Here is a 27246-nt window from a genome sequence, read left to right on the forward strand (position 1 = left end):
AAATATTTTCCTTTTCAATAACCTACTTTTTCTCACTCAGACTATATAAGGCAGCTCTACGAAACCTGATCCGATTTGATCCAATAACCAAACACACTTTTAGACCATTCTAAGGGAGTAACTTTGCAGATAGGAATATCTTCGTAAAAGGATTTTTTTTACTTCAGCATTTTAACTATTTTTTCTACAATTTTTGTTATAAAGGGATTTCTAAAGCTATTCTCTTCAGAGCGGGATTATCGCTTTTTGTTTTATGATTTCTTTCAAATAAAAACTGTTAAAGACTAGAGGAAAAAAAAAGAGAAATAAAAAAAGAACATAGTTAGAGATGCCCTACACGCGCGAACGATTTTCTCCGATCCGGCCCCATTCCATTTCTTCCCCCACAAGAACGACAGAGGAGTCACCAAAACCCTCTCTCTCTCTCTCTCTCTCCCTCTCTCATCACCAAAACCCCACACGCACTCAGGGTTCAAAAAACCGTCGGTAACCGCTCAAAAATCGCGGTTACCGACCTTCCCGGTCCGGTCCGATTTCAAAAACCGCTCGGTAACCGAAATTTGAATTCAAAAAATTCGAAAAAATAAAAAAATTCAAAAAAAATCTTAAAAAAAACTAGACACAATTCTAAGAACTTCTGTGAAAAAAACTTTCAAAAATAATGTCGTTTGCATCATATTCTATAGGGAGAAAGTTTGAAAAAAATGAAAAAAATTGAAGCGTGCGGCTCAATTATTAACTCACGTTAAGGAAAAGTGTAACATTCAAACACATATTTTTCTTGTATAAAACGTATTTTAAGAGAACCTTTAAAATTGATTTCACTTTATTTAGAGTTTTATTAAATTCTCTATGATTTTTACAAAGTTCACAAGCATAAAGTGAATATGTTAAGAAAAATCACTGTAATTAATTTTTTCATGTCTACTATTATTTTTTTCTACGTACATCATAATATAAATAAGCTAATGAAAGTGGTTTCACTAATTTTTAAGGTGTGATGGGTCAGTTATGAATTAATCTAGTCGCAACACATTTACACAATCATTAATGTTACAATAACTAATTCATGAGTTCATATATTTTTAAAAGATATAGGATCATGTAAGAAGACTAACAAAATTAGTTTCATGATTTTTGGATTAGCAAAGAGTAAACTATGCATTTACCTTGGTTTAACAAATAAAATTTCTCACAGAAAATTTTGAACTTTTTTATGAGTATAAATACTTTTATCATGTAGATCATGTTACAAGGAATCCAACAAAATTTGTTTCACTTGATTTGAAGCTCGGATGAATTAGTTATTGATTTTACAAGATTGAACCCTTTTTTAGATTTTTTGTTGAACTGCGCTGAAATTCGATAAAACCGCTCGATAAATCGAGAAAACCGAGCGGTTACCGAGCCAAACCGCTCGGTAACCGATCGAATCAAAAATGCGAGAAAACCGAGCGGTTACCGACCCAAACCGCTCGGTTACCGAGAGGGCAAAAACATGATTTTTTTCGCAAAAATTTAAAATTTGCCGAATAAATTTTCTCCGAATTTTTTTAAATTTTTGACCATAAATCGCGGTTACCGCGGTTTTTCGGTTACCGCCGGAGGTCGGTAACCGACCTCCGGTCGGTAACGCGAACCTTGCACGCACTTCGCCCCTCCCTCTCCTTCTCTCCGCAGCGTAGCGCCCCGTCCTGCTCCTCCTCTCTCTCTCTCTCTCTGCGGGATCGAGAATGTTCTACTCGCACCAGCTCCTCGCGCGGAAGGCTCCGCTCGGCCAGATATGGTGAGCCTACTCCCTCCATCGCGCCTCTTCATCTGCTCGTTGCGTTGCGGCTCTAATTGCGCTCGTTTCGCTTCCTATGCGTCGCAATGCGTTTGGTTCTATGCTTTTTCTCTGACTAGTTGCGCCCAATCCGCTCGTGATGCGTGTTCCCCGGTTGCTTCGGTTGGGCAACTAATTGCGTTCGCTTCCCTCGCAGGATGGCGGCGACGCTCCACTCGAAGATCAACCGAAAGCGGCTCAACAAGCTCGACATCATCAAAATCTGGTGAGCGAATTGGCCCGAGAGATTCGAATTCCGTCCGGTTTTGAGGTGTCTTTTTGGTTGTGGTGATTTTTGTTTGTGCGTTTCTCGTTTAGTGAGGAGATTTTGAACCCATCGGTGCCCATGGCTCTGAGGCTCTCCGGAATCCTCATGGGTGAGTTCAATTTTGTTGGTGTCCCCAAATTTTTCATCGCATTTTTCGGGTGGTTTTTTATGCGCGTGGTTGAATTGCGCGAGCAGGCGGCGTGGTGATCGTGTACGAGAGGAAGGTTAAACTTCTCTATGGTTAGTTGCTTCCTCTCTATTTGCTGGTGATTTTTTTTTCTGAATTGATTATGTTTCTGTCGTCTCAAATTAATTGTGTGTTCTCTTTCTCGCAGATGATGTGTCTCGGCTTTTGGTAAGAATTAGTTCGAGCTTTGCCCAATTTTTTTTTTCTGCGTCCTGCTTGCTTGATCCATTTGATTCTCCTTGCTAATTCGGTCCGGTTTATGCTTGTGCTAACTCCTCACGCAGATTGAGATCAACGAAGCATGGCGGATCAAGCCGGCCGTGGACCCCACCGTCCTCCCAAAGGGTAAAGCCCAAGCCAAGTAAGTGCCCTCTCGGTCTCCATACCCTTCTAGAAGCTTCTAGAAGTTTACGTTCTGGGGTTGGGGCCTCGCGCCTTTCCGTTTGAGGGTGGTTGTGTGTGCGTGCATTCTGGTGATTGTGTTACGGAGGAGAGATGGTATTTGTTTCCCAGCTGTCCGAAAATTGAAATTCCTGTGTGGTTTTAGTCTGTGCTATGTGGTTTTAGTCTGTGCTATGTTCATCTGATTGTGTTGACGCGAAAAGATGTACGCCAAACACTAAGCACCTTGTGTACACATTTCGGCGAGCAACACCTAGGATATCTCAGTCGTGACGCTACGTTGTTGGACCTTCATTGTCACTCATGCTCGGGAAGAACCCCGTCAGAGCTTGGATGGCCGACAGCTTATCCTTGATCGTCAAGATCAAAAACAGATAGCAATGTAGATTGAAAGATAGAATATGACTACAAAAGCTAGGTAAAATAGATAAAAACGAAAGATAGATTGTGTTTTGATCGATTGGTTCTCTTTCAATCGGTCATGACCCTTTCAAGCGGTAGGTCTTAGCTGTTAGAGATCAGAGCTCCTAATTCAAACCGAACAAGACTTACATATATGATTCGGCTATGCCTTTTGATTTTCAAACTTTCTATAACTAACATATCTTTTCTAGTCGACCACGTAAACTCCTATATATCTATCCAAGTATGTTTTATTGTAGCTCGGTCTTTTTAGATTCAACTACATGCTTGGCGTATCCATGTACTTGAATCTGACTAGCTCTTTCACCTGTCTGGAGACCAACAACTGAAACAAACTGTGGTCACTGATTGCCTCACTGGTCGTGACCACTGATCATAGTCACTGTTCGTGATTATGAAGTACTATTTACTGGTCGGAGTACTGTTCATCTGATCATAGTTATTATCCATCTGACTGGGTATTGTTCATCGTGGTCGGAGATACTGTTCATCATGGTCGGAGATATTGTTCACTGGTCGGAGTATTGTTCACCGATCAGCCAGGAAACTTCCAGAACCGAAATTCTTCACAATATGCTAATTTCGGTCATCAACAGATTGTTTGGATTGGCGGCTGTTGCAATCTGGCACCGAAGTTTTTAGGAGATTGATATGTTGCTAGTTTGCTTGGACTGAATAGTGTGTGCTGCAGTGTGTGTAGTGTGGCAAACTGAACTGTGTGGTGTGTGTATTTGGGTCTTGCTGTGCTTGCCGAAGACAATTCCATCCGGTGTCTGACGTGCGGCTACAAATGATATTCTGTCACCTGGCCTAATCTTCCGATTGTTTACTCAAATTCTATCCTGGCACTGCATATTTGAGGTTGAGAGGGACTGTCTGGCCTGGGTGTTCTAGCTGTAGGTACACGAGTCTCGGGCAGGCATTATCTGTCTCTACATTTATTTAAATTCATTGAAGACTTGCCAATCTCAGTTCTGCTTGTAAGCTTGTTTCATGCTACTTTTTCATTTTTTTTTTTCCAATTTTGGAACATGGGAATAGGATATGGAGGGATTTTTATGTAACAGATTTTGAAGTAGCAGTCAATTTTAATCAGCTCCAAGGTGAAAGGTGATTGTCTGTGCGTCTGTTATTGAAGTCCTTTTGCATCTTCTTTCGCCTGTCCATTTTACTGGCTAAACAATTTTAGCAATGGGCTGGCTTAGCAATATTCTACTTGAGAAATCATGCTACCTTCAGAGGGGCTTCCATCACCTTTGAGAACTGGAAATAAACATCTACTATCATGATTAAATTCTTTTGGCAGTACCATTGCCTCTCCAACCCGTTATGACTGTATTATTTCCCTTGGTATTTTGTTCAAGAGTTAATGCAACATTTTCTTGATGTAACACCTTTTCTGGTTATAAATCATATGAATAAATTTGAGCTCGTTGTTAGTAGCTCTTTCATAGCCAAAAGGCCTTCTCAGTTTCCCCCCTCTCTTTCATAGCCAAAAGGCCTTCTCAGTTTTCCCCCTCCTGTAAATAGCATGGAATGGGTATGAACGGGTGATATAGAGAAGATTGTTCTGTGCTAAGAGTAAGAAAGTGTTATGTCATGCTTATCTGACAATGGAACTTCATGCAGGTATGAAGCAGTAACACTACCAGAGAACGTTATGGGTATGGAGGTGGAACAGCCCATGATTTTTTCAGATGCTGATACTGCCAGGTTCCGGGGAATGGTAATCCTTGTCACCTGTGTATTTTGGAAAACTGATTATATGCATACAATATGGTGCTTATTTATAATTATCACCACATGAACATGCTTATATTTTTCTGTTTCCTGACTTTGACCTGATTGACTCCACTCTTCTGACTGAATTCCATCATGCATGTGCAGCGATTGGATGATTTGGATGAACAGTATGTTAATGTCAACCTAGAGGATGATGACTTCTCCCATGCCGAGCATCATCACCAAGGTTTGCCTTTCTGCTCTTATGGACTACTCTTTGTGTTTGCCTGAAGGATAGTATTTTTCTAACTCTAGGATATTATCTCAGCCGAGGCAGTGAATATCACCCTGGTCGATAATTTTGAGTCTGGGCTTGCAGAAACTGATGTGTTCAATCGTTTTGAGAGGTAAAGCAAAGTTACATTCTTATTTTGATTTACAATTCTTCTATCACTGCGGTTGTATGCTCCTTTTTCCTTATTTCGTGTCCAGTACAAATATTCATTGTGCAATAGTACCCTGTCTCCAGATTTGACATAGCAGATGATGATACTACAGTCAATATCACTCCTGATGAACACCCACAGGTTCCAAGTACGCTGGTTCCCTCACCACCTAGGCAGGAAGACCCTCCTCAGCAACAAGAACAGTATTTTGCTGCCCCATCCCCTGTTCAAGAAGAACCTCAACAAGGTTAAATCAAGCACATGATTTTCTCTATGGTACCAAAATTAGAAGACTGAAATGTTGCAAAATTAGAAAGTATTTCGTTTTTCATGCCAAAAGACAATGGTTTTCATGTCAATTGTATACTGACATGTGATTTCCATCAAGGGGAACTTGCATCCAAAATTTGTCTTTTGGATTGACTTGTTTTACTATTAAGCTGGTGATTCACAGCTAATGACACGTTGCTCGCTCTTTTAGGATATTCTGGGAATTTTTCCGTTTAATCAAATATCTAAAAGATCATCTTCACTCATTATCTCTCATGACCTTTGTACATACTCAAACGACTACAGCAGAACTCTATGTTTTGGATTAAGTGGCTAGGTAGTGCACTCTTGATTTCAACTACTGATTCTGTAAAATGCTATATCATATATCTTTTTTTGGCAATGTTATAGCACACTGTGTGTTTGCCTTACCAATAATCAATAAGCACAATTATATTCCTGAAATTCATCTTATATTGTATTTGAACAATTTCTTCTTCACAAAAAACACACACTTGCATCTAGTTTCTTCCTCGCAAAATTTCTTCCTCAGTTGGCTAGTTACCTGATATATTAGAAGTTGCACTGCTGGACATGATTTGACTACATATATTGATGTATTTATCCCATATTGGAAGTATCTTGTTGCAATTATTGACAGTCCTTTCTGCAGGGGGGTCATTAGAGGAGCAAGAGGAACAGAAGATGAAGGTAATTATGATCTATCACGCGTGGTTACATCTAGGTTGTAATACATAGAAGGAAAAGGAGTTAATTGTTTAGTCTGTTCTTGTTTACCTGAGCTAGCACTTTTCCTGACACAGCGACAGCAATCACCTAAACCATCAAAGCGGAAAGCACGTAGGAAACTCCAAGTGATTATGGATAACAACCAGATAATGATCCCAGGAAACATATATCAGACATGGCTGAAGGACGCATCAAGCCTCGTCTCCAAAAGGCGTAAAGTTAGCGATGTATGTTTGCTTTGAACAACCTGTTTTTCTCGAGACTTCTGTACTGATGCATTGTACTAACAGAAAAATGATGTTATCTGAGTAATACTTGCAGAATTTTAACATTATTCGGTCAACCAAGATAAGTGACCTCATGGACATGCCCCCGGTTGCTCTAATATCTTACTCAGACAAGTCACCCTCAGAACTATATTATCCTAAGCAACTTGTGCAGCTCTGGATGGAAAGTACTGAAGTCAAGTCCGCAAAAGTTTCATCTTCAGGTCACTGTGTAATTTGTAATTTTGTGTCACCTTTCTTGACTGGGAAAACTATTTTAACATGGTAAACCCTAACTTAAGAAACCCTCACTGTTTCTTACTTTCTTAAAGGTGGGCAACCTTCATCATCACAAGAACAACAGCCGAGAAACTCTCCACCTCAAGAATTTCCACCTCAGGTTATTCCAGAATCTATTGTTTTCTGGAAAAAATAACCACCTTTCCCTAACAAGCCGATCATCCTTATCATTAGCATTTTTATCCTGAGGAGTGGTTGAATTTGCAGCCTGAAGGAGAATATGAGAGGGAAACTGGAGCTGACCCAATGGGCTTCACAGATGGCATTGAAAAACTTAGAGGAAACATGAATCCAGAGTATGAAAGAGTTTATGATACTGTGCATAGTGACCATAGTGTTACTCCTGGAAGTCCTGGTAAGTAGAAAAGAGAATAAGTTTAAGCCGTGCTTCTCTAGATAGTGGATGACATCGATCCTTCAGCAGGGCTAAGTCGCAGGTCTGCTTCAAGCTCCGGTGGCTCTGGACGGGGATTTATACCATTGGATCCAGAAGTACAATTGCCATCTGTAAGTGGAAGGTGAGTGTTGACTAATAGCAATATGCGGCATTTATTAGTGTTCTGAACTATGACTATGCGGTCTCTTTGTACTGAGAAGGACTCGGACATCTAAAGATATTTTCATCATCACAACGGAACCTCATTCTGTATTATGCTCGTAAGTGTAGAAATTGTAGATTGGAGAGGAGTCCCCTTGATGAAATGTCAGGCAAAAAGGAAAATGACGGGTCATTTATGTTAGCTTCCTATGATCCTTCAGTGTCTTGGTTAGTTTTGTAGTATGACAGTATGAGGGTTATTGAACAGGTCCAAGAGGAGGCAGAATTCATCTGGAAGAAGTTTGGGGAATCTTGATCCAGTTGAGGAAGATTTTCCACTGGAGCAAGAAGTGAGGGACTTCAAGATGAGAAGGCTTTCTGATATTGGACCGACCCCAGGTTGATTTCATTTATGTCCTTTATGCACTCTGTTATTATGTATAAACATGTGAAACTGTTTCCTCAACCAACATAGAATTTAACAGTTAAACTTTGTTTCAGACCTTCTGGAAGAAACTGAACCGATTCAAACCCCATATGAGAAGCAATCTAATCCTATCGACAAGGTCGCACAATCAATTCAATCGTAAGTATCCGGAACGGATTGCGGATAGTCCCTGGGTAGCTTAAGTTTGTTGTTCCATGAAGTACAACAGATGCACATACATTGTCTGATGCTTGATTAAAATTCATGCAGGCACCTCAAACTACATTTCGATACCCCAGGTGCCCCACAATCTGAATCACTAAGTCAGCTTGCTTATGGGATGACCACAGCCAAGGCTGCCCGACTATTATATCAAATGACTGGTATGTACTATTCTACATTGCTAATACCAGAAAAGAAATAGTGTGGTTGCTAGAATAAATAAGAAAGCAAGGGTCCTACTGACATGATGTTACACAGTTACGCTAGCTTTGCTGCTTATTGATAGTTTCTGTAATTACTTCAGCTTACACTTGGGCATGCAGGCATGCTTTCCTGTCAGGACTAGGAAATTTGGCAATCATTCTTCGAATATGTAATATTAGTATCTCATTAAGAGTTTTATCAGTATGATAGAAAATTAATATTCTCGCAATTTCACTTACCCGTGGTGTCAAAGAAGAGAATTAGTTTCATACAATCCTATCCTAGTACAGGTGAATGGGGACCACCGAGTTTGCTTGAAATCTTTGACACGAGAGGAATGGTAGATCAGGTGTTAATGATAGCACTCCATTTAATTGTGCTGCGATATTAAAAAAATTAATTGTGTTGCTAGAATGGAACATATCATTTACCGCGGAATATTTGTTCTGCAGTTTTAGCAACTTTTGATTACATCAAGGTTACTCAGCTGGAACCATACGGAGACATCTTGATCTCCAGAGGAGCAAAGATGTGACTTGGTGCGGTGATGCCCGAAACTGTTTTGCTACTGAGGTTCTTCTTGCACAGATCGTGTTATATACAACGTTTACTTTTTGCACAGGAGGTCTTGTAGGTTATATGATTACATCTGCTGAAGAAAAGGAAGTGAGTTTATTAGGCACTCGTTTTGTGTTAAGTCACAGAAAATTTCTAAGCTATGATGGTTTCAGAGTTCTGATAGATGATGTAGAATTAAAATTACACGACTTATAGCCAGGGGATCTATTGCACTGTACACGCGTTAAATTTGGTTGGTTATCCATACTTCAGATTAAACAGCTGATTTTAACCCCTTACCTTGATAATACTTGTTCCCTTTTTTCCATTTTATCTTTGCAAAATGTGATTTGTGAAAATATTTATGTATCCTGTTGGAAACATGACAATGTGGAACGAATGCATTTTCTTGTTGGCTTCCTTTCTTTCTTCTTCTTTTGTTGGCTTCGACAACCATCCAACCAATGTTTCTGTAGCAATTCTGTTCTGGGCCAAGCAAGTCGGTTCGGATTTTCCGCCGAAGCAGCCAACGGCTCGTTTGTTTGTGCTGGCCCAGGTTGTGAACTCACACAGAAGGCCTTGTGTTTTTTTGGAGGCCTTGATTAATTGATATACTTTGACGGCACCTTGGGAGTACTTGGCACGGACGAAAGCTTGATGGAATACAATACCAATAGGACAGTAAAAACAACCGGGATGGGGTCTGTAAAATTTATTTAAAAAGCGAGTGCATGCAATGTAAATGTCTGTCGACTGACGTAAAATTTTGTCCGAGCTGCGTTTCTATTGTGACCCTTCCGATGAATTATCCCCTGCAATGTAAATTTCTGTCACCGTGTCACGTACAGTCTTGTACATCCAGGAGTTCCAAGTAGTTATCATGTGTCCGTGCTTCTAGAAATCAGGACAGGAACTGGAATACAACTCTGAACTCTTGCATGCGAAGCAATGGTAGTGTTACCGGTTAGTATTACATCTCTTCTAAGCTAGCTTATCATCGTCAATTACCGGCATACTTATGATTACCGGTTACAACTATTCCAATCCATCTTGGTTTAACTACATGCTATATACGGTGGCTCGTCATATATAGCTCCATGCGAACTTATATATCCTCTTTCCTTTTTTTTTGGCCTAATCAATGTACTTGGCGATGGATTCTCAAGCTGATTCGACGGAGGTTGTTGTAGTCGAGAAGCACGAGCTCGTCCGGCAGCTCCAGTTCCCTCCTGGCTTCCGCTTCGTGCCGACGGAGGAGGAGCTCCTCGATGTCTACCTACGCGGCAAGATCGAGGGCCGGAAGCTGCCTCTCGACGTCGTCAACGAGGTCACCATCCTCGAGTGGCAGCCCGGCAGACTCGTCGGTAAGCATCCCCTTCCTCTTCGATCGTATTAGCTAGCAGCTACCTAGATTAATCTTTAAACAAAGCGATATTTAACCTAGAAGGAAGAACTATGCAGTTTTTCATTGAAAAGAAATAGACATATAAATTTGAGTTGAAGAGAACTTAAACCCTGGAAGATGAGGGTTTACACCAACATCTCCGTGAAAATTCTTGATACAAACTCATAAATAGGTACAAATATACCAACAGTGAATGTCGTCTGTCCAATCCTCACTTGCTACAATAGATCTCACATCTCACCAGTGGAGGGATTGATTTGTAGAAAATCCTCACAAAATATTGTGAAATAACTCTCTCCACTGGTGGGATGGTAAGATCAATCGAGGATAGAAGACATTCGCTGTTTACACCTATTTACTTGTTTGCACTAAAGATTTTCCCAATATCTCCCACCATGAGCTAGGCTTAGTTCCTTAGATCGATCCGTTGAATCAGTCAAATCAATTAGTACACGATAATTTTCTGATTGATATCACTACGTAGTGCGTGTTTGCATGTAGAGACGTACAAGGCTTACGGTGAGCACAAGTGGTACTTCTTCACTGCGAGGGAGCCGTCGTCGTCGAACAAGGAGGAGCCCAGCAGGAAGGTGAGAGTGGCGGGCGTCAGCGCGACATGGAAGGCGACGGGGAGAGTGGCAGAGATTCGCCGGAAAGGCAAGGGCGGGAAGCCCCTGCACCTCCAGGAGGTCATCGGGACCAAGAGGGTCCTGACCTACCACTCCAGCGATGCTGATGAGGATGGCAAGTGGAGCATGCGCGAGTACGTCTTGAAAGAGCACGGCGAGGTACATGCATATATATGAATATACGCCAAGGCTTTTATTTGTTCCCTTAAGCCCATATCTGTCAATTAGGTTTTGTGAATCATCCTGGGAGATACATACCCCTCAGATCACGAATAAATGAGCTTTGTATTGCATGAAGTCAACATGTTTAAACTTTGGCCATCGATATCCTTTTGAGCACGAGGATTGAATTTTTAGAAATAGTATACTATATTCATCTTGAAGATTTGTTTCATAATTTGTAGCTTTGCTATATTTAGCATATGTTTTATACTAGAAATTGATGATTAAAATAAAATGTTGGTGACCGTGTCTATGTCCAAAACTTCGGGGTTTTTTTTTTTACTTCTCTCCCTAATGCATGTACATATCTCGGTATTCGCATGAACCAGGGATGAGGGCGCCTATGGTCCAATACGCTTTTCGCTTAGGATATGGACGTGATGAACAATGCACTCCTTTCACTAAATTTGTATCGTAGAGTTTGCTTAGTATACCACTGTTGAAACAATCATGAATCTCAAAGAGTTGGGGCAAAAAAATTACAATCTAAAGAATAAATTAAATTGATGATTAGATGTGCTATATATGTTTGAATAGTAAGTGGAACGAAATAGTTGATTTGATCTTTTTGTAGGCACTGTAGATTACTACCCTAGTATCAACTACTATGTTTTAAGATTTGTGAACTTTTTTAACAGATATGTGCTGGATCAAACCTTTTAAGAAAAAACAAGAAAACAAAAATGACACACTACTACTTTAGATGATCCATCTATTGATATTATTCTCATGTGATAAATCTATTTTTTTTTAAAAAATATAATGTCTCTTATTTAAGATGACATCTATTTTGGATTGGATATGCTTATGACAATCATTAAGTTTGAAAAATAGTTCATGTTTCCGACAACAATTTTAAGTTAAGCCGCACACGATTCGATCTCGTATAACTTGCTTGGTGTCGATTGATTGCCTGATCCATTCTTGCTTAATAGACTGTCTGTTCGTTCTTAATGATTGGTTGCTTTCCATGACATGCATCCATACAGATAGGCCAGTATGCCCTGTGCTCGATACAGAGGAAGCAGCACTCGGAGACCGAGGACGACAATGCCGGCGAAGCCGGTGGAAGCAGCAAGCGCAAGAGGAAAACCACCAACATGGAACCCGGGAAGCCAGCGGAAGGAGCGCAGCAGCAAGAGATAACACCCCATGTGCCCAAGAAGGCTAGGAAGGGAAAGAAGAAGGCTTCAACGCAAGCGAACGGAGGGCAGCAGCAGATAACACCCCAGCATGCACCCGCCGAGCCGCCATTGATGCCGCCCGAGCAAGATCACCAGATGTTGCAGCAAGAGCAGCCGTCCGTGGTGTTCGACGCGACGGGCCTCCCCGCCGTGCCACTGCAGGGATACCAATTAGATGGAAACCTTCAGCTCACAGGTTCCACTGCGCCGACGCATGCAGGACACGCACACGCGCACAGCTTCCAGCAGTGTGGCGACATGGCCCAGTTTCTCATGCAGAACCATCTGGCGTTCTGCAGGCAGGGGGAGCAGCCACCGGGTCTCACATGGGGTCCGTTCATCTCGCCAGACAGCAACGGTGAGCACGATCAGTATCAGCTCTCGCAGCAAGAGAATTACGGCTCGTTTGGAGTCCCGGACCTGCAGCGTCTTTACACAGGGCAGTACTCGCCGCAAAATATTGACTTCTTCTCGGGCAATACCACACAGAACAACAGCAACTGGGATTGTGATCAGTGTCAGCCTTGGCAACAAAGGAATGAAGGTGCCTTGGGAGTACAAGATCAGCATACACACGCTCAATATTATCATTCAGGGCATGAAGGTGCCTTGGGAGTACAAGATCAGCATACACACGCTCAATATTATCATTCAGGGCATGAAGGTGCCTTGGGAGTACAAGACCAGCATACACATGCTCAAGATTATCAGTCAGGGAATGAAGGTGCCTTGGGAGTACAAGACCAGCACACACATGCTCAATATTATCAGTCTTACGAGCAGGTGCATGGCGGTGTATTGGGACAAACAGCTGAGCCAGGTTATGGTGGTTCAGCTGACCAGTTCACCAAGAGTGATGCGGTTGCTTCCAAGGGTGCTGAAAATGTGGCAACTTATTTTGATTCTTTTGTTATGAGCATGTTACTTGGCGATGTTCCTGAGGACAAGGTAGGGACACAGGAGGACAGCAATCCAGCCTTGCAGAGTCAGCATGAGCTCCAGAGGCCGTTGTTGGACAACAGCAGCATAAAAATGCCAACGGCCACGTGTGTGGTGGGCCCTCCACTGGCTGTTTAGTCCGTATCTTTCCCTGTGGGAAAATAGTCTTATATATCTCTAATCTGAATCTAATTTATAGCGTGACGCGTAGTAATTTATTTTTTCTTTAGTTTTTACACATTTTTTTATTTCACTATAAGATTTATAGTAATTTTTGTTATGTGTCACTATGAATTAGGTTAGACCGTAAATACATGAGATCAAATTTTATAGGATTATTTTTCCATGTGCTTGGGGTTTTTTGTTCTAACTACTATTACTATTTGAACTTTTGCTAATAACTATGGACATGATGTGTTGGTTGTTGTGTCTCTGTTGCAAGTTAGCGCTATTTAGTATTTATGGACAACTAGCTGGTGTTACTTACATTGTGCCTTCTATTTATTGAAATAAAAGTAGTAAAGTCTTATGCTATAGATGTTTATGACCTGATAAGATTTTATCTGCTCATTGACGATGTTATCATTATTATTTTATCATTATCTTTTTAATTCGATCTTATAGATTTCATCTCTAGTCTATCTTAACTTGTTTGAAACAAATGTTTTGTTGCTGTTGTTGTTGTAGTAGTAACAGTATTGATGGTGTTAGCTTATCTAAAAAGTTTACATGTAACCATTGTTATTTCCAAGGAGTTCTTACAAATTTCAGGAGTACCTGCTGTTACTATCAAATTGACTCCGCACTTTTGTCATCTGATATACGCATATTTTTTTAACGGATCCCTATAGTAATAAAATCCAAGTTTTGAAATAGATTTTGATTCGCGTGACCCAAAAAAAAGGACCTTACTGAAATTAGCAGGGACTTGCATGGCACAAGAACTGTAAACTAAAGGTAGGTTAGTGATGGGCATAGATGGACTCGTAGGTATGTGTAGATCTACTCTAGTTTAACTTAATAACTAGATCAAACTAAGTTGAACTAGAATGCATTCATAGATGGCTCATATCGATCCCTAGCGTATGTTTAGGGACGGCAATTCCGCCACCCATTTGCTCTTTTACTTATTTTGCCTTGATATCTGGAAAACAAAAGGGTTACTAATTGGGTAACTGGGCATGGGTATAGGCGAGCTTAGCCTGTGCCCGCTCTGCCCGTTTACCCGCTAGCCTGCTGAGATGTGATCATTGAGCCCACTAGCCCAAAGCACACACGAAACCCAGACCACGGCCCGCTAGCCCAACGCACACATGAAGCCCAGACCACGGCCCACTAGCCCAACGCACACACGAAGCCCAGGCCACCACACACGCCAGCAAAGCCACTCGACGGCGCCGGCGCCGGCGCTCGACTTCCATGCCCCATCCAGCCATCGCCGGCCCCTGCAAGTCTTCCTCCTCGGACTCCTTTGCGACGAGGGACGCGTCCATGCCGCCAATTGCCATCCACAAAACCAACGACGAACGCTACTCTCCTCGGCAACACCAATCTGAATGGTCGCGGTGGCCTCCCCTCCCCGCCTAAAACCCTTCCGCCTCATCCGTTTCGGTCGGTCTATCTGGACCGGCCCCGACCCGCCACTGCTCCCCATGCGCGAGCGCGACCTCAACGCGCAGCTGAGACACCTGGTCCGGTCGGGCCAGCTCGCCGACGCGCGGCGCCTGTTCGACGCAATGCCTCACCGTGACGAGGTCGCCTACGCCACGCTCCTCGCAGGCCACGCCGCGGCGGCCGACTTCCCAGGCGCGATGGCACTCTTCGCCCGCCTCCGCGCCTCCGCCCAGCCGATAGCTGCCGCGGACCCGTTCGTCCTCAGCCTCGCGTTCAAGGCGTGTGCCGCGGCCGCGGCTGCCGATGCCGAGCTTCTCCCGCACGCCGCTGTGTTGCACGCCTTCGCTGTGCGCTCGTCGGCCGTCTCCTCCGTCTTCGTCTCCACGGCGCTTGCTGACGCGTACGCCAAGTCTGGCCGCCTCGAGCTGGCACTCAAGGTGTTCGACGAAATGCCGACCAAGAACGTTGTCTCGTGGACCACACTCGTCGCCTCTCTGGCGCGGGCCGGCAGGCGTCACGATGCGCTCCGCCGCTTCGCCGAGATGCGTGCCTCCGGCGTGGCCTGCGACTCCCACGCCTACGCGGCCGCGCTCACGGCGTGCTCTGACGCCGGGCTGCTGTCGCGCGGGCGCGAGATGCACGCGCTCTGCTCCAAGCTTGGCCTCGACGCCACACCCTACGTCGCCAACACGCTCGCTAAGCTGTACTCGCGATGCGGCGATGTGGACCGCGCGCTAGCCGCGGTCAGCCGCATGGGCTCGCGCGACGTGGCTGCGTGGACGACGCTGATCGCCGCCTACGTCCAGACCGGCAGCTCGGAAGAGGCCATTGAAGCGTTTGTCAGAATGCTTCACGACGATTCATCAAATTCTGCGTCACCCAATGAGTACACTTTCTCTGCAGTTATTGCCGCGTGCGCAAATATTGCAAGTGTATGTCTTGGAGAGCAGTTGCACGCGCAAGCTGCACACAGAGGGTTTGCTCATGCTCGCTCTGTGACCAATTCCCTTGTCAAACTCTACGCGCGTGCTGGTCATCTTTCAGCGGCTGATGCTGTGTTCCGGGAGAGTATTGGCAAGGATGTTGTCTCTTGGAGCGCTATTATATCAGGCTATGCACAGGAAGGCCTTGCCGAGGAGGCATTCGCCTTGTTCGCAGAAATGCGGCATCACAGCGGCTGTCCTCGTCCGAATGAGTTTACTCTTGCCAGTCTCCTGAGCGTGTGTGCAAGTGCTGCGGCATTGGATGCTGGACGGCAGCTCCACGCTCTTGCTGTCGCTGCTGGACTTGAACACCATGCTATGGTCAGGAGTGTGCTAATTGACATGTATGGAAAGAGTGGTAGCATGTCAGATGCTGATGTTGTATTTTCCCATCGTATCAAAGATGATGTAATTTCATGGACTGCAATGATCGTTGGATATGCTGCGCATGGCCACAGCAAAGAGGCACTTGAACTGTTTGAGGAAATGTGCCGTGTCGGGCTAAAGCCGGACCACGTTACATTCATTGGTGTGCTTACTGCTTGCTGTCATACTGGGAAAGCTGAGCTTGGATTGAGATACCTTAATGCAATGAGCAAAAACTATGGATTGGAGCCTGCAAAGGAGCACTATGGTTGCATGGTTGATTTGTTGGGCAAAGCCGGTAGAATACATGAGGCTGAGGAGTTGATTGGTAGAATTGCTGCAGATGAAAGAGATGGTGTGGTTTGGACATCTTTGCTTAGGGCATGTGCAGCTCGAGGGGAAGAGGAAACCGGAAAGAAAGCTGCAGAGAGGGCAATGGAGGCAGAGCCATGGGGTGCAGGAGCACATGTGGCAATGGCGAACCTCTATGCCGGCAAGGGCCAGTGGCGTGAGGCAGCTCAAGAACGGCATACGATGAAGCAGAAAGGGGTTGTCAAAGGGGCAGGGTGGTCATCAGTCGAAGTTGGAGGGGAGGACAGGGGAATCGGTGTGTTTGTTGCAGGAGACCGGACACATCCCCAGGACCGTGCCATCTACAGGATGCTTGAGTTGATGTACTGTGGAGCTAGAATGGTTCGCTATATTCCTGATCAATTGGATTTAGGACCTGAAGTGGAGTTGAGAGTTAACAGTTAATTGAGTAATTCGAAAAGAGCCATTGACTCCGTGCGAAGGAAAAAAAAATCTCAGGGGTCCATGTTATGATTAACAACCATTGCAAGACAACTTAAAGTTTTCTCAACTCGTATCTTTTCTTTTTCTGTGCTGTGGTTCTTCTGTATCCTCATGCTGTGCCGATCTGGATACAGGTCTTGATGCGATGGCTGCAGAAAATACATATGATGCAGGATTTTTCTGGTTGAGGATTTAGCATCCATATACAAGTATTTTGCATATATGTCTTCACCGGAGTAATAAATTCCAATCCAATCAAACCACGTGCTGCGGGCTAAATTGTGCCAAGTTCATTTCAGGATATGATTTGTATTGAAGAAGCTCATTCTTTACTCTACCAACCATTGCAAGCATGCAGCATCGCCCAGTGGCTTGGAGCAGACATGAATGTGACTAGCTGCCTGATGCCTTTTTTAAAAAGAAAAGAAAAGAAAAAGGAAATGCATACTTATGCTATAGGTTATGATCTTATTCATCCCTTGTTGTGAAATAGGCATTCTTCAACAGCAACATTTCTGTATTCTGATGTGTCACTAGTCTCTAGTTCATACCACTCGTAATTTGTTTGTAGTCTAGTTCATTGATTATTTAGTCAGGATTCTTGTGAAGGCTGATAATGTAAATCCGCATGCTATAATGATAGAGCTATTACCTTTATCCTTCGTGCCAACTGATCATAGGATATTTTTACAATGTTGACGGTAGGCATGATGTAATGGTTATCCAGGTCTATAATACAGCCTTTTGACTTTTGTCTTTGCGCTGAATGTTTGGTGCTTTCTCATTCTGGAACAATTTGTAATCACTTGATGACAATTTTCTATGCTTGTTCGTCAGTCAGATGCTATTAGGTGTGTGTTTTGTTAATATTGCATATGATACTGGAACTTTTATCCTTGTGGGAGGCAGCAGGTGAGGTCCATGACTAGAACAAGCTAGCTGCACTAACCATCAGCTATGAAAAGAAAAGAGCCCTTAATTATTTGAGCAAGGGTAGGGTAGGACTACTTGACTCAAAAATCTACTGATGGAGTGGTAGCAATGATGCTGCTTTGGTGATGGAGCTTAGGCTCCGGGACGCTTTAACTAATTGGTCCGACTCATTTCTCCATCCACAGCCGTTTGCTCCGAGGCACCAAACCAATCCGGCCCTACTCAGAATCATAAGACATGACTATGTCTCAACTCTCAAAAGCTCCAGAGGTAGCACCACTTCTCTAATCTCTGCAATGATGGAGTCAGAGCCGGCTGATCGATCAACTTCTCCAAATTGCACTAGTGCCTACTGGTAGAAACAAAAGAAATCACTAGACCAAAGCAAATTAAGCTAGTACTCTGCTTCAGTATCTATGCCACCATTGCTACTGGAGTAGCTCTCTTCCTAACCTTCTTCTAGAAGTGGAAAGGAAAAGAAAAGCACCTTCTCCGTGTCCTCCTCTATCATTTCTTCCCTCGTCTGTAGCATCTGAGCTCCATTTCCATCGCTAGAAAATGATAGATGCTAGTCAAGGAGCCGGGCCCCCGGCTACACTGGTACGGAGCATGGAGGACGTGTTGAGCCCAGAATCAACACCTCGAAAAGGCGGGACAGCTCGAATAAACAGCGTCCATTCCAAGTCTGAACTCTAGGTTGCCTGAAGGACAGAATCAACGATAATTGCAGAACAATGGCGAATAATCTGAGACGAAACCAAGCGTTTCCTGTCGTGGCAATGAAACCGTGACAGTTGACAAGCCGGGGGATGCAATGCGAACGCATGGACGAACATGAAGGGAAGGAGTTAGGTTAGGAGGATAAAGATCGGCTGTTTGGGGGAGATTTTGGGATCGGAAAGGTGCTTTGGGGCAGCAAGTGGCGCAGTAAAGCGGAGCAAATAAGAGAGGGGGGAAGGTGATACTATTCTTGGCTGCGGCATCGGATTCTATTCTTTGCTCTCGAAAGGTATATATCCGTTTCTTAACACGGTTGTCGTCGTCGAATTGAGACTATTTGATTCCAGAAGCTACTTACCAAGTACTGGAGCACCACAGTGGAGAATTGTAGGGTGAAATAAATCGGTGTTCTCAAAGGGGAAAACAGAATAATCGATGTTTGTCGGTATGCTTCTCCAGAGGAGTTCTTGTCACTTCGTCGGGGTGTCGTCGTCTCGGGGGTCGGGGATCGGGGAGGAAGTTTCTTTAGAGGAATGTTTCTCTGATAGCACAACAAGGCGCCTGTAGCTCAGTGGATAGAGCGTCTGTTTCCTAAGCAGAAGGCCGTAGGTTCGACCCCTACCTGGCGCGTGTTTTTTTCCTTAAACTTTTTTTTTACCAATTTAAAATTTTACTACCACGTTGCATCTAAAGAACGAAGGTCAGACTGACTGGCAGATGCAGCATGTTCAACAGGATACGGGAAAAAAAACAAGTGCAGAACTAGTATTTCAACATGATTACTGTAATCTAACACGATCCCAATAGTCAATCATTGCCTTGCACTGTTGTAACTACAGCAGCAACTAATTTAACCAGAAGGAGCTTTATCTGCATCGCAGCAAAGGCCCAAGCCACAAATATGTGCCTTGACGCAGGGTTGGCACTAGTGAGTGACACGATCCAATCACTAGCGCCGTCCAGCTTTGTTTAGCGATACCAAATCCTCTCTTTTTGTTAACATATGCCTCTGCTCTCTCTCTCTCTCTCTCTTGCTCTCGCTGTCTCGTTTTCCGTGTGAGTGAGCGAGCCAAAAGTTGCTGGTAACTTTGCATCTGCAACACATAAACTTTGCCGCCGATCCGCGCTCACAAACAGGCACCTCACATGCGCATGAAGGCGACGACCGGTCGACCTGTGCTCTGCTGCATATTTAACAGCCTCCTATGTGAACTAGCGAGCGGCTAGTGAGGGCACCAGCCACCAGCTGTCCTTAGGCTTTTTGGCAAAATCAAATTGTTCGATGCCTGCGCTTTTGTTCTGTACTCAAAGGAAATGGAGGGGAAAAGGGGGCACTTTCGATCATCTTCTGTAAATAATGGAGGTTTTTATGCCAATGAATAATGGCACGCATGTGCTGCCAAATCAGATGTTACGTGCTCTATGTGTTTTTCCAATGTGGTGAGTGGTGACCGGATTTTTACTCTGTTTATTTTAGTAATTAGCATTAGCACCCTACGTAGGTGGGCGAAGAATATGATTATATATATCATTATTTAATTGTTAAAAAGAGTTATCATGTTTATTTTAAGGTCATAAAATTATCATATTAATCAGAAAAAAGAAAAAGATCTAGACAGCTTATTATTGTAAATATCTAACGGTCTAAATTAAATCAAAATGTCCATATCAGATATAATTAATAAATACCTAAATTCGAATTAAAAATTATAAAAAATTAGTAGTTCGGTTTTTATACCGTTCTGAGAATAAAAATATCTAAATAAAAAATCAAAATAAAGTAAAATGATTAATAAAAGACTAATATTTATTTAAAAATTAATATAATAAAATATTACAGCAAGACAATAACAGAGTCCTCGCTTCAGAGTTGGTTCCTTCTAGTGGAGAAGTAGTCCATGCGGCGCTTGCTTACACGTAACCCGGCCGGGCGCCGACGGCATCGGCTGCGGTTGTCTCGACGTGCCTCGTCGAGTCGTCGGCTGCTGCGGCGAAGAGCAAAACCACCGGGAAAGCGAGAAACAAAAGGCACCGCACGTGTGCACAGCGCCCCCCGTCCTGTCCTGTCCTGCCCTGTCCCGTCCGTCGTCTCCTCGGCGCTGCGCCTGCGCCTGCCCGTCCGGCTCACGCGGCGGAAAGCGGCCAAGCATTAGCTGCGAGTAGCTCGGAAGGAAAGCGCGCGGGATGAGGAAGGGTTCCAGGGACGGTCGCGGACGGACGGCCATGCACGCCCGTGTCAGCTGGCTTCGGAGCCATGGGCGTCATGGCTCCGCAACTTGCGAGACCAGCGACTGATCTGGCCAGTCTGGTGGAGAACAACCACTGGTGCTGGTTCTGCACTCCCATCCAAATCCAATTCATCCCAGTTTGATGTTTCGCCCCAAATTTCATGCTTGCACAAGCGTGGGCTAGCAGTTTGAATTTTGAAACGCCCCAAATTTGCCGTCGAATTTCATCGGAATACAGCGGCTGGCTCTCGCCCTGCCCGCACGGTCACTCTGTTCTACGTACTAGACAGTAGGACCTTCCGGGGCGCCTGGAAACCCGTGGACGTACACAAAAACAGGCAGGTCCACGGCCCGTTGGTACGAGAAAATGGCCTGAGCCGAGCGCAGGATCAGCAGAGTACTTTTGGCAGGGTTGCGACGATCCCTTCGCTGCAGCCTCGGAGGGAGGCAGGCAGCAGGAACAACAAAATTTCTTTAGGATACTAGGTATATCTTATTAGAATTATTTATTTATATTAAAATTCATATTAGATGGATGGTTAAAAAATATATAAAATAGATGAGTGAATTAATAGATAGATACGTATCAGTAGAAATGATAAATGATATAGATAAACTTTACGTACTAAAAGCATGTTTAGATCTCTTCCCAGTCTTACGTAACCTTGCTGGGCAAGTATATATATTTGGTAGTAGCACTGAAAGGTTGCTTGTTAAAGCAAGAAAATCCTTGCCGAGCCGGCTCTTCCGCTAGAGCAAAGGGAGCGCGTGCAAAACAACCAAACAGCGCCACCCCTCCTTGCCTCGTTTTGCTAGCAAGGTTAGGTAATCCTTGCCCAGTTAGCCTGTGCACTCAAAGGAACCAAATAACCTCTAAGGTTGGGGCATTTGATTTTTTTTATCACTCTGATATTTAGCAAAGTAGCAAATTTGTCACCTAATTTACGGCTCATATATTCAGATCATATTTGTCAGTCTCAACAGGAAATTAAATATTTGTCACCTAAATTACCATTTCAGTAGAGTGATAAAAAATTAAATATTCCTCTAAGGTCATGCGAAGTTGCATTTGCCGAGTAGCAAGGACGAACGCAGCTACCTGCGCATCGACATGACCAGCAGAGATAAACGTGAAGCCATCTAGACATCTAGTCCACTCTGGTTCAATTTATATATGATTAATTAAGTTCAACCAAAATGAATGTATAAATATTCAATGGTGCTCCATTCCATCCACCAGGACACTGCACTGCACGCTGAGACTACTACAGTCAACCAGAGAAGACATCCAAATCGATGATGGAGGTCGGCATCGATGGCCCCGCCCCGCGCACGAATCTCCGAGCCGGGCCAAACCAATTGCCACCCAGGGTCCCCAGCTCCGACACCTTGCTACTCATGTTTCCTTTTTTCTTTTTTGTTTGCGAAGGAAGAGAGCTTTACTGGATATTAACTAATGTCATTACTACCTCTATTTCGTAATGTTTGTCTACGCCTAACATTATGTACAAACTAAGTAATACTGAAATAGAGTGAAAAAATACAGTGAGATAACCATACTAGCCCTAATCAATACAAAAATGAAAGCAAATAACTCACCAACGTTGGAGTAAATACATACATACACTTAAGGGAATAGTAGAAAAATAGACAATAAAGCATCCTTGATTATCGCAATGACAATTTGAGACAAATACTTCCGAGACTATGAACAAATATTACGAAACAGAGGGAGTACAAACCAAATTCTTGATTGACTCTGGCACACTAATAAAAGAGACACAACTAGAACTCGATCTAATAGCTAAATGGAAGTAACAGTGAACAGATGAGGCGACTGATTCAAATCTTGGCCAGCAGCCCCCGTGTCGCCCCCCTTTGGAGACTCGAGGGTGACTTCCTCTCATCGCCAAACTTCTCCCAAATCTCGTCAAGAGTCCAGCCGCCGCCGTCGACCAGCGGGCGTCAGCGGCGGCGGCCAGCAGCTGCCTCAAAGTTGGGGCGTCGCGACCTCCCTTTCCCCTCTTCCCCGATCTCTTCTCCTGGTGTTTGCTATTCTTGTTTCGGTTGGTTGTCGGGAGCTCGTCGCCGGCTATTGCGTGGACTGGGTGGCCTATCCTTGGTGTCGTGGCTAGATCCGCTCATGCGCTGTTGGATCTGCGCAACTCCAGGGTGAGCTGAGCGCGTTTAGACCGGATTCCGTGCTCGTGTGGCCTTTTCCGTGTGGGAACGGGGCTGTAGTGGCAGAGGCCAATCGTGCGGCTACTCTGGCTCCCTTCGGGCAGCTCGGTGAGGCGGTGGCCGAGACAGCCTGCCGTTTTTCGCACTCGCATAGCCAACCCGAGCAGTTACAGGGTGGTGGTGGTGGCGCCCGGCCTATGCGGCATCTCAGGCTCCCTTAGGGCGGCTTGGTGGTCCGGTGGCTCGCTGTTGTTCGGTGTTGCGCGCCTAGTGCAGGTCGGGTCCGCGCGGGTTTGCTAGGCCGTTTGCGTTGTGGTTCTAGCCATCGCCTACTGGTGGTTGCGTTGCTGGTGTGTGTCTGCTTGCTGCCAGCTGGTGTTGCACGCCTAGCGAATGCTGGGTCTGCTGATGCTGTTGGCGTGGGTTGGCTCAATCGTTTACGCCATTGATGCTGGCTACCACCGCTGGTTGCTTTGTTGTTGTTGGTGGTGCGACTTTCAGGCTGGCCACCGATGTTGTGTTGGTTCTCGGCCTTGTTGCCCCTGTTGGCCGGGTGAAGTCATCCTCGGTGGGGGTGGTCGGCTGCAGCGGCCCATCGGTGGCATTGCTCTTGCATTGTCCCTGTGTCCGGGCACTGTTGGGCCCTCCCCTTGCTGATATGTCTCTTCCCACCAGATCTGGCCCATGGGGAGCCAGGTGGCTACCGATCGCGAGCGGTGCATGCACAGTATCAGAGTGGCGTGTTCTCGTGAAGGCAGCGGTTCACGGCTAAGGCGTGGCTTCTTTGCATGTGTTTTGGGTTGGGGAGACGTGAGCAAAAGCTCAATCCAGCTTTCTGCTGGTACCAATGTTGATGGCATCCGTGGGCGTCATTTCCTCCTTGGAGGAGACGTTGTAGCGTATCTCCCGTCCCGGGGGTTTCTCCGGGTGAAAATCTTGCCCCGGTTTCTTGTCGAGTGACAACGGCATTGTAGTCGCTTCCGGAAGCCCACCTGCACTCATCGACGGCTCCAGCTTCTTTTGTGGGCTGGCCCCTATGACTCCTCTCGGCGTGGTGGTGTTTTCATTCCATATGGCTTTCCCAACACTAGTTGATGCCTGATGCACACTCCTCCGAAGCGACATGTCTGCTGACTTTCTGGGATCTTGTTTCGACGTGGGAGCAGGGCTCTGCCAACCAAGCTGTTGATGGCGCGATAGCAGGGCTCTGCCGATTTGTTACTCAGAATGTTAGTTTGATGCGTGAGTTGAGTTAGGTTGGTCGTGATTGTTTGTTGGTGGCATTATGTGTTGTGGGCATCGTGGTATTGTTCGGGGTCGTTTTCACCGGCTCCTTATGTTGGTTCACCCTTACATCCGGGCTTCATGGCGGCTTTTCTTTTAACTTGGTGTTTCTCGATAGAGTTCTGGTTTGATGTGCGCTCCTCCGAAACGACGTGCTACCTTCCTGTGTGATAGAGTGGTTCGGTGTGGGAGCGGGGCTCTACCGATCGAGTTGTATGTGTGTCAGTTGTTTAGTTGGTTATCACACGAGTTGAATTGGGTTGGTTCGGTCTGTTATCGGGTTTGTGTCTCTGATGTGAACGTCGTCTGTGGAGTCGTGGTCATTTTATCGTCATTGGGTTATGAGGTTTTTGGACCTAGCTTTCTTTATAAATTAGGTTAATTCTCTTCCTTAAAAAAATCAACAATGCTATTACCGTTCTTTAAAAAAAAAATCTAATAGCTAAATGCGCAAGCTCGTGTGCGACTTTGTTTTGCTCTCCTTCAATCTTCACAAGATCGATGCTATGCAGGTGCTGGCATTCTTTCAGTGCTTCACAAAATCGATGCTATGCAGGTGCTGGCATAAGCAAGGACCGGTCTTTATGATTTTCCCCTAGAGCATCACCACAGATAAACAGACGAACTCAAGAATCATTGTTTGGTTAGGCCAGCCAAATTCCTTCTAGGCACGCGGCTGCTTCCGCCTCCATCCCTGCAAAGAAATAGTACGCGCGAAGATGTTACTCATGTTTCTTATTATACCTTGAACTTATTTTTAAAAGAAAAATATTTAAAAAATAAGTTTAAGTATAGTAAGAAACATGAATACCTCATCTGAAAGTAAATTTGGTGTGAACATTGAACAATGAATTGCAAATCGAAGTAAAAAAAAAACTTAGCTGTATACTCATTTCTTTCTCTCATTTACGTGCTATTTCTCTGGAGTAAAAAACTTGTTATTCTAGGAACAACATCTAGAGTCTATTTGGAGTGATCTCGCAAGAAAAATATTCATGTTAATCGTCCACCATGAACAGTCCCTTAGCTTAATATCCGTTTTAAAACTATAGATATATTTGGTAGAGCTTTCAGACTAGCTTCAAAGTAAAATTAGTGCGAGTTCTGTCAAATAACAGTTTATAATTTTCAGCTGAAGAGTAATTCCGTGAGAATAATTCGATGAAATAAACTAGATGTTAGGAGGTGAAAAAATCAATTTCTTGTAATTCACTTTTTCCATAAAATCACTTATTGTATATAATTTACTATAGAAAATTAGATTAGAAAGAATTCTAACATACATGCCCTATGTGAGAGCTTTATATCCATTCATCAACGGCACCAATTCTCCTGCCAATTAAAAAAAAAACAGTATGCCCATACAAAATACACAGAGAGGAAAACCAATATTTAGACAGACAGAGAGAGATATACCCATATATTAAACACACATAAAAGATCACGAATGAATCCTATATAAACCCACACGCACCTCATCCCAACCAATAGAGAATTCCAATCGGCGGCAGCTCTCACACTCCCTTCTCTCTCCTCATCACGCTCTCCAGCAGCACAGCTTCCCTTCCAAAACCCAAGCAAAGCCAAAGCCCCGGAACACCACCAGGTGCTAACCGGCCGGGAGCTACACGTACCACAATACCATGGCGGCGGCCGCAGCAGCGTTGAGACTGCGCCTCCTGTACCGGATGCTGCGCGTTGGCGAGCTGCTCGCGCTCGTGGTCTTCCTCTCCTGGTCGTCTTCCCGCGTGCCGTCCGCCGCCGCCGCCGTGCTGCGGCTCGCGGGCTCCCTCCTCCTTAACGCCCGGTTCGTCTTTGTCCTCGGCAACGCCATCGTGCTCCTCCTCCTCGCGCTGTCCAGACACGACCTCTCCGTCTCCTCCAGCCAACCGACCACGGCCAACGCGACTGCCACCCTGCCACCGCCGCAAGCTGCACCGGCCGCCGCAGATAGCAGCTTCCCTTCCATCACCACGCCAATTGCACCGCCGTCCAACACCATGGAAGCTGCCTCCTTCACCACGCTAAATTCACCGCCTCCCGCCATGGAAGCGCTGGAGGCGGCCCCGGGGTCCGAGCCCGAGCCGGTCCCCCGCGCTGTGGCGGTGTTCGAGGACAAGCAGCCGGTGCGCGTCAACAAGGCGCGCACCCCGAGGCGGAGCAGGTCCGAGAAAATGGGCCCGCGCTTGGCGAGGCGCGCGGCATCCCCGGAGCTGCGGCGCTGCGAGTCGGAGAACGGGCGGAGGCGGCGATCGTCCGTGACGGCGCGCGACGCGGAGGCGTGCTGGGGCCTGGACGACGCGGAGGAGTTCCGGCGCACGGTGGAGGCGTTCATCGCCAAGCAGACGCGATTCCACCGCGAGGAGTCCATGGGCGTGGGCGTGGTGGCCGGCGCCGGACAGTGCGAGGCGGCCCCGGCCATCACCGGCGCTCTCGCCGTTGTTGAATAAGTTGAGCTGGTGACAAGACTGCAAAGTACATAAAGAAGAAGCTCTCGTTGCCGAACTTGTTTCTTTCGTGCTCATATTTTTGCCTTGACTCCTGTTCTTCAGATCTGCTCGATCGATCCTTTTTCAGAAAAAAATTTTGTGGCGCTTTTCTTCGCCCATAGAAGGTAGCGTTCGTGGACGTGATGATGTCCACCTACGAACGAACGAGTAGACGGCGGGGTTTTCAGCCGTTGGATCGTGGATCCAACAGTCTGAATCACATTTGTTCTTACGAATTCAGAGTCTCCGGGCGAGTTGGAGGTACGCAAACCGTGCGTGCGATCAAGAACTCGGCGTGCGACGACGAACAAACAATTTGGATGTTTCGCTTCTGATCTGAATGTCTCCGGACAGGATGAACGGCGAACAAGCGCGGCGCCCGTATGGAACATCGACACGACGCGTCAGAAAATTCAGAATCGGATGCAAAGAGGGCAAAAAAGGCTTCGTTTATCAAAAAAAAAAA

The 27246-nt window shown here is 45.2% G+C and overlaps 3 protein-coding genes and 1 non-coding gene across 5 annotated transcripts; all 4 read left to right on the top strand.

Moving 5' to 3' along the window:
- The first annotated feature begins 1654 nt into the window (after positions 1 to 1654).
- LOC133929922 (sister chromatid cohesion 1 protein 1-like) lies at positions 1655 to 9228 on the top strand. 2 transcript variants are annotated; one of them, XM_062376676.1, is made up of 20 exons: positions 1655 to 1786; positions 1983 to 2051; positions 2144 to 2202; positions 2289 to 2333; positions 2429 to 2448; positions 2565 to 2641; positions 4735 to 4831; positions 4993 to 5074; positions 5156 to 5234; positions 5357 to 5520; positions 6217 to 6254; positions 6368 to 6520; positions 6615 to 6783; positions 6892 to 6959; positions 7067 to 7214; positions 7281 to 7377; positions 7666 to 7796; positions 7899 to 7983; positions 8095 to 8207; positions 8703 to 9228. In XM_062376676.1, exons 1-20 carry the CDS (start codon positions 1734 to 1736, stop codon positions 8783 to 8785), a joined length of 1830 nt encoding a protein of 609 aa, XP_062232660.1. In that variant the 5' UTR covers positions 1655 to 1733; the 3' UTR covers positions 8786 to 9228. The 2 variants fall into 2 exon arrangements, with proteins under 2 accessions (XP_062232660.1, XP_062232661.1); XM_062376677.1 differs by having other exon boundaries at positions 7284 to 7377.
- A 5309-nt stretch (positions 9229 to 14537) lies between these two features.
- On the top strand, positions 14538 to 17703 carry LOC133929484 (putative pentatricopeptide repeat-containing protein At3g47840). The gene is made up of 2 exons (XM_062376252.1): positions 14538 to 17154; positions 17245 to 17703. The coding sequence occupies exon 1, from the start codon at positions 14744 to 14746 to the stop codon at positions 16904 to 16906; it is 2163 nt and encodes a 720-aa protein (XP_062232236.1). The 5' UTR covers positions 14538 to 14743; the 3' UTR covers positions 16907 to 17154; positions 17245 to 17703.
- Positions 17704 to 19155: 1452 nt separating this feature from the next.
- Positions 19156 to 19228, top strand: TRNAR-CCU (transfer RNA arginine (anticodon CCU)). Its single transcript has one exon. It is a non-coding gene; the product is annotated as a tRNA-Arg (tRNA).
- Positions 19229 to 25778: 6550 nt separating this feature from the next.
- LOC133929485 (uncharacterized) lies at positions 25779 to 26891 on the top strand. Its single transcript, XM_062376253.1, has one exon. It carries the CDS (start codon positions 25935 to 25937, stop codon positions 26739 to 26741), a length of 807 nt encoding a protein of 268 aa, XP_062232237.1. The 5' UTR covers positions 25779 to 25934; the 3' UTR covers positions 26742 to 26891.
- Positions 26892 to 27246: the final 355 nt, after the last annotated feature.

The sequence above is a fragment of the Phragmites australis genome, chromosome 9 (genome assembly GCF_958298935.1).
Source record: "Phragmites australis chromosome 9, lpPhrAust1.1, whole genome shotgun sequence".
In the NCBI taxonomy this organism is placed as follows: Eukaryota; Viridiplantae; Streptophyta; class Magnoliopsida; order Poales; family Poaceae; genus Phragmites; species Phragmites australis.